The sequence below is a fragment of the Scaptodrosophila lebanonensis genome, unplaced genomic scaffold (genome assembly GCF_003285725.1).
Source record: "Scaptodrosophila lebanonensis strain 11010-0011.00,11010-0021.00 unplaced genomic scaffold, SlebRS2 tig00000061-arrow-pilon, whole genome shotgun sequence".
Taxonomy (NCBI): Eukaryota; Metazoa; Arthropoda; class Insecta; order Diptera; family Drosophilidae; genus Scaptodrosophila; species Scaptodrosophila lebanonensis.
The window spans coordinates 2,140,322-2,146,321 of record NW_022060554.1 but is presented as its reverse complement, the minus strand read 5'-3'; the positions used below and the strand labels follow the sequence as shown (position 1 = coordinate 2,146,321).

The window sequence follows — 6,000 nt, the reverse complement described above, 5'->3', positions numbered from 1 at the left end:
CTTGCTTTGGTTTTCCTTCTGCTCCGGGACTTCTATCTCACCCCATAAATGGACTCTACTCCAGATTCATGTTCAAATTTTAAATTTTATTACAATAAAAATAGACTTTTATATTTAAGCCATTGAGTTTTGGGACGCTGCAGTTCGTTGGCTCTTTGTGCCTATTTAACTTATTGGATTTCCGAACCTCCTAACCTACCTATACTCGAGTATGAGATTATGTGGTTATGAGGGATATCATTACCAGGAGATAAGCAAAAAAAAACTGCGCCGCTCCAATACACATTACAACATCCTTTACTTACATTAAATTTTATACATTTTTCTTTTACTTCTTTTTTTTTTCCTTTTTTTTTTAAGTATACATTTGAATTTTTGTTTACAATATGGTTACTTGTTTGGTGTTGTGTTTCTGTTTAATGTTTTATATTATGTTGTGATCGTTTGGGCTATGTGTGTAACAGAAAATTGTTAATTGTTCTGTGTGTTGTATTGTTATGTGACTTGTATATGAATGGGTGTGTATTTTGAATTTTGTCTATGGCATACATGTGTATTTTCTTTTGGTGTTGTATATTGGAGTTTGCTGTATATAAATGGACTATGTAGGGGTGGGCTTTATATAATTATGGGCTTTATATTAAATGGATTATATGCGTATGGTTGTATATAATTATGGTATTTGCTTGAATGGTACATATGCGTGGGTTTATGGATCGAATATGTATGAGTATGTGGTGTATATAATTTTAAATTGTCTCAGTGGGAGTATTCATATAAACTTAGATTCTAAAGGTGGTACTTAGCCCAGAATCAGTCTCTCGCTTCCAGCACGCAGTTCCTCCGGTACACCCTGTCCGCTTTGGCGGCTTGTCTCGTAGAACGTTGGCGACTTGCCTCTTCGTACGTTGGCGACTTGCCCCCACTCTCTTTCCCTTAGCCTGGTGGACTGAATAAAGCACCATTAGTACTTGCGCCTGGTTCATTTTCTGTGCCCCTTACCTCGTCTGTCTTTGCGCTCTGCTCCTTTTCCTCTGCGTGTACAACCTGGGTCTAAACTCTCCTTTTCCCCTTTCCTGGATCTCCAATTTGCACCACTTATGTAAATATTTTCGGTCACTTTCAACACTTTTCTGCGCCTGAAAATTTTCTGCATGTCACTTCCTTCACTTTCGCTTTCCTTCTGCCCTTGACAAAGGGCACGGCCTGCCACTCTTCATGGAACCGATAATTCCCCTTCTCCTACCCTCCTAATTGGTAGCACTGGTCCTCGCACCTCACGCACGAGTACTCGGTATCGGCCCGCGCCAGCTGTCAATCGCGCGAGTTGCCACTCCTTTTGTCCGACGACATTTGTGGTTTCCCAATACTGCCGCGCCGCACATAACACCACACTCCGGTTTTATTCTGGTGTCAAACGAAAGAAACGGGAGTGAGAAGCGCCGCGGTTCTTTCTCTGCCCAACGTAGGCCACCGCCCACACCCCGAGATGGGTCTCTTGGTCTACCGATGAACAAAGCCGGGCCTTAGCTATTGCTTTAAATCTTTGGCGTGGAAGACTCCCAACCGACGCCCGTGCATGTCCTCCAACTCGTACAGGCTGTTGCCCACGCTGCTCCGGACACGGCATTTCACATACTTGTGGCACAGCTTCGCGTTCACGTTGTCCTTAAAACGACTGAGGACAAAGTCTCGCCTGTAAATCTCTTGGCCAGGTACGTACGCTACCATCCTCGCACGCTTATCGTATTGCCGTTTCGCCTTTTCATACGCCAGGTGGACACTCTGCTGTACCTCATCCCGCACTGCCTTCTGCTGATCCGATCTGGGCAACATGCGCAATTCCGCATCCTCCAGCGCCCCCAACTTGCGTGCCAGCTTGTAGTCCTTCCCGCTGGTGAACATGTGCTGCCCAAACAAAACGAAATACGGGGACGTGCCGATGCTGCCATGGATAGCACTGCGTGCTGCACACTGCACGTCCGAGAGCTTCTCGTCCCACTTCGTGTGGTCGCCCTGTACATATGTCCTGATGGCCGCTAACACCGTCTGGTTCACGCGTTCCGCCGCATTCGCCTGTGGGGCATAGTTCGCCGTGCGTATGTGGGTGATGCTCAGCCCCTGCAGGAACCCCGTAAACTGGCTGGCCACAAATTGCTTACCGTTGTCGGTATGGACGGTTTCTGGGACTCCAAATGCCGAAAACACCTCCTCCTGCAGAAACCGGACCACTGCCGCCGCTGTTGCTTTTGGCATCGCTCGCAACCACACGAATTTGGACAGATGGTCAAGAACAACCAGAATGGTGGTATTCCCTCTCCTGGACCTCGGATACGGCCCCAGAAAATCCAGATACAGCCTCTGCATTGGTCGGAGCGATACGGTTTCGGCGCCCATTACCGGCCTCGCTAATTGCGTGCTGTGTTTTGTTGCTTTGCACGTTTCACAGCCGGCAACGTACCTCCTCACCTGTGCCACCATCCCGGGCCAGAAAAAAAACTGCCTGAGCCGTTCTATGGTCCTCTTCATGCCCCCATGCATAGCCGCGTCGCTCTCATGGGCCTGCTGTATAAGGGCTGCGGACACAGGACGCGGTACCCAGAGCTTCCAGGAAAATTCCTCTCGCTCGGGCCGCGTGAACTGCGCCCGCTTATACAACAGCCCATCCTCCACGCGTAAATCCGGAAATAGCTCCGCGTTCTCCCGCACTTGCTTCAGCCGCTCGGTATACTCCGCACCTTCGAACTCGGTTGTCTCGAAATCAAAAAAATCAACTTCCTCCAGTTCGAAAGGCCGTGAGAGGGTATCGGCTACAATATTTTCCTTGCCTTTCCGATGCTCAATATTAAAGTCGAACCTCTGCAGGGCCAACGACCACCGCGCTAATCGACCGTCCAACTCCTTCAATGACATCAGCCACCGCAGGCTGGCGTGATCAGTCACCACCTTAAACGGCATCAACTCAACGTACGGCCGGAATCTTTCGACCGCTTTTACTGCAGCCAGGCATTCCTTCTCGGTGACACTATAGTTCAGCTGAGCGCCCCGAAGCTTCGCTGAAAAAAAAGCTATCGGCCTTTCGGCCCCGTCTGCATCGAGTTGGAACAAAACCGCTCCTATGCCCGCTTGGCTCGCGTCACATTGGATCACGAACGGTTTCCGAAAGTCTGGATGCACCAACACTGGCGCGCAGGTGAGTGCCCCTTTCAACTCCTGAAATGCCGCAACCGCTTCGCCCGATAATTGGAACTTTCCCTTCCCTTTCAGGCAGTCCGTTAACGGCGCGGAAATCGTGGAAAAATTCCGAATGAAACGCCTATACCAGCCAGCGGTCCCCAAGAATCGGCGGAGCTGCTTTGCGCTGGTCGGCAAGGAAATCGCCCGAATCGCCTCGACCTTCTCTGGATCCGTCCGCAACGCACCATCGCCAACCACAAACCCCAGATACTTCAAGTACTTGTAGCAGAACTTGGATTTTTTTAAGGAAATCGTCAAATTGGCTACTTTCAAAGCACTTGCCACGTCCAACAGCACCTTGCAATGATCCTCAAATGTTCTGGATATTATGAGAAGGTCGTCCAGGTAGACGAATACATGGCTTCTCAAACGCTGGGGAATCACCTTATCCATCACCCTGCAAAGGCGCTGCGCCGCATTGCCCAACCCGAACGGCATGGCCTTAAATTGATACAGTGGCCTTCCTGGTACCGTAAACGCGGTGTACTGCCGGCTTTCCTGATCCAGTTCGATCTGCCAAAAAGCATGCTTTAGATCCAGGCTGCTGATGTAAATGGTATCCTCCACTCGGCTCAAGATCGACTCAATGCTCTGGAGTGGGTAAGCATCCTTCACCGTGAGCTGATTTAGCTTTCTCGCGTCTAAGCACAACCGGTTCTTTCCAGGCTTCCTCACCAAAGTCACTCGGTTGCTCCATGGACTCTCACTTGGCTGGATAACCCCTAGCCGAAGCATCTCGTCGACTTCTGCAAACAATAGCGTCTGCACTGCCGGCGACACGGGATAAAAACGCTCTTTCACTGGCAGTGCCCCCTCCGTCAACTGAATGTGGTGCTGCTCCACTGGCGTCCTACGCAGACCGTGCTCCTTGAAGGATCTGAATTGGGCCACGACTCGCTGTAACTTCTCCTGTTGCCACGCCTCTAAATCGTGTGGCTCCGTTGGTGTACTCTTTCCTAAGCGCTCCTCCTCCAACTCAGCCACGTGCTGTCCTTCGTCCACAGCCGGGATCACATTCGGAGCCAAACCGAACCTGCGCCAAAAATCCACGCCCAGATAAAGCGGTTGGCACAACGACGGGCAAACGTGGAATACCATTTCCGACTCTGTTCCGTTATACCTAACGCGCGCCATCACGCTGCCAATAATGCAATGTGGCGCGCCGCCGGCTGTCCTTACCGCGGATTTGTTTTCGCGTACCACCAAACCTAGTTTTCGGACCGACTCTATGGCACCACTTCCCAGCAAGCTCACCGACGCCCCGGTATCCAACAGACCGGTAAATTCTCTGCCTTCAATCGCTACCGTAGCATATGGGCGGCTGTCGGAACGACATGCAGAATTCACCGCGGCACACACCGCCTGGCGTTTCTGTCGGCGTTCGCGGTGTCTCCTACGCGCCCGCAAGGATGTCTTCGACGCCCCTCTCGCATCCGGTTCGTGCTGGCTACCAAATATGCGGTTCCTGGCTACTTCATAGTCGCGCTGACGCTGCTCCAAGGGTTTCCGCTGCGACCATACTTTCTTCGGTGGGACTGCCTGGTTGACTTTATATATCTGTGAGTAAATATGACTAACGGTACTATCCTTATCGCTACTAATTCCTATCCTAACTACAGTTTCATCGGAGGTACGCGTTTCACCGTCTACCGAGAGTGCGACTCCTCCGGCTGCGTCGGACTCCTCTCCGAGTTTCCCGGACGGCATTTCGGGCATCTTGGCAGCACCACGCCTGGTTGTCCGCATTTGAAGCAAAACATATTGCACACCGCAGACTCGCAATCGAAATATGTATGCCCTGGTTGTGCACAATTCCAACACTTGAGATTCGAGCGGCTCCCACCAGTTTCATGTGGCCTATATACCGCCTCCAAATGCTCCAGTTGGCCGCCTTCTGTACCTTCTGCTACCACGTCCAGCTCGTGTACTCGATGCTGCTCTCGCTGCTGCCCGTAGTTGGTACTGGCTGAGGGCCGCGCCCAACGCGTTGCCAGCATCTTTTCGGCGTCTTGGCACTCCTCTCTCAGCTTCTGCAGATTCGTTATATTCATCGGATAGATGACCCTAGACACGGTGTCTTTAATATTTGTCTTTATCACCTTAATAAGGTCATAATCCGAAAATGGACACACCAACCGAGAACGCAACACCAGCATCGCCTGAATATACTCTTCTATGCTCTCGCCATGCCGCTGCTTCCGCTCCCTCAGCTCCTGCTCTCGTTCAAACTCCGATCTTCGAGTCTGAAATTGCTGCTGCAGCCCATATCGGAGATTCGGCCAGTCCGGCACGCCCGAGGTACGTATGTACATCCAATACCAATCTTTCGCTCTTCCGTTCACCAGGCAGTGGAAGTCTCGCAACACGTCGGCCCAGGGCACCTGATACAAGGACTGCAAATGCTCCAATCGAAATATAAACTCTGCCACCGGCATTCCTTTGGTTTCGCCATCAAATACAAGGCCCCACTTTCTGATGTGGACGACGTCGGGCCGGGAGTCTCCCATCGTGGTTCGCCTTAATGGCCTGTGCACGTCAGGGCCCAAATCGCGCATCCACGGATCGGCTGAGAACTGCCGCTGCTCCACATGTGCCCGCTGTTCTGCCTCTAAAATTCGGTTGTCGACGAACAGGTGAGTCGGTGCTGCAGCTGCTGGTCTACTACTTACAAAATCTCTTTCTTTCTCTGCCGGCTCGTACCTGCCTAAGGCTGGCCGCTGCATTTGCGCGTGAGCTCGCTCTGGCCTGCCCACCGGCGCCTGT

At 51.4% G+C, this 6,000-nt stretch overlaps 1 protein-coding gene across 1 annotated transcript; it reads left to right on the top strand.

The window, feature by feature from the left end:
* Positions 1-2,109: 2,109 nt before the first annotated feature.
* Positions 2,110-3,088, top strand: LOC115624714. The gene is made up of 2 exons (XM_030519537.1): positions 2,110-2,803; positions 2,866-3,088. Exons 1-2 carry the CDS (start codon positions 2,111-2,113, stop codon positions 2,884-2,886), a joined length of 714 nt encoding a protein of 237 aa, XP_030375397.1. The 5' UTR covers position 2,110; the 3' UTR covers positions 2,887-3,088.
* Positions 3,089-6,000: the final 2,912 nt, after the last annotated feature.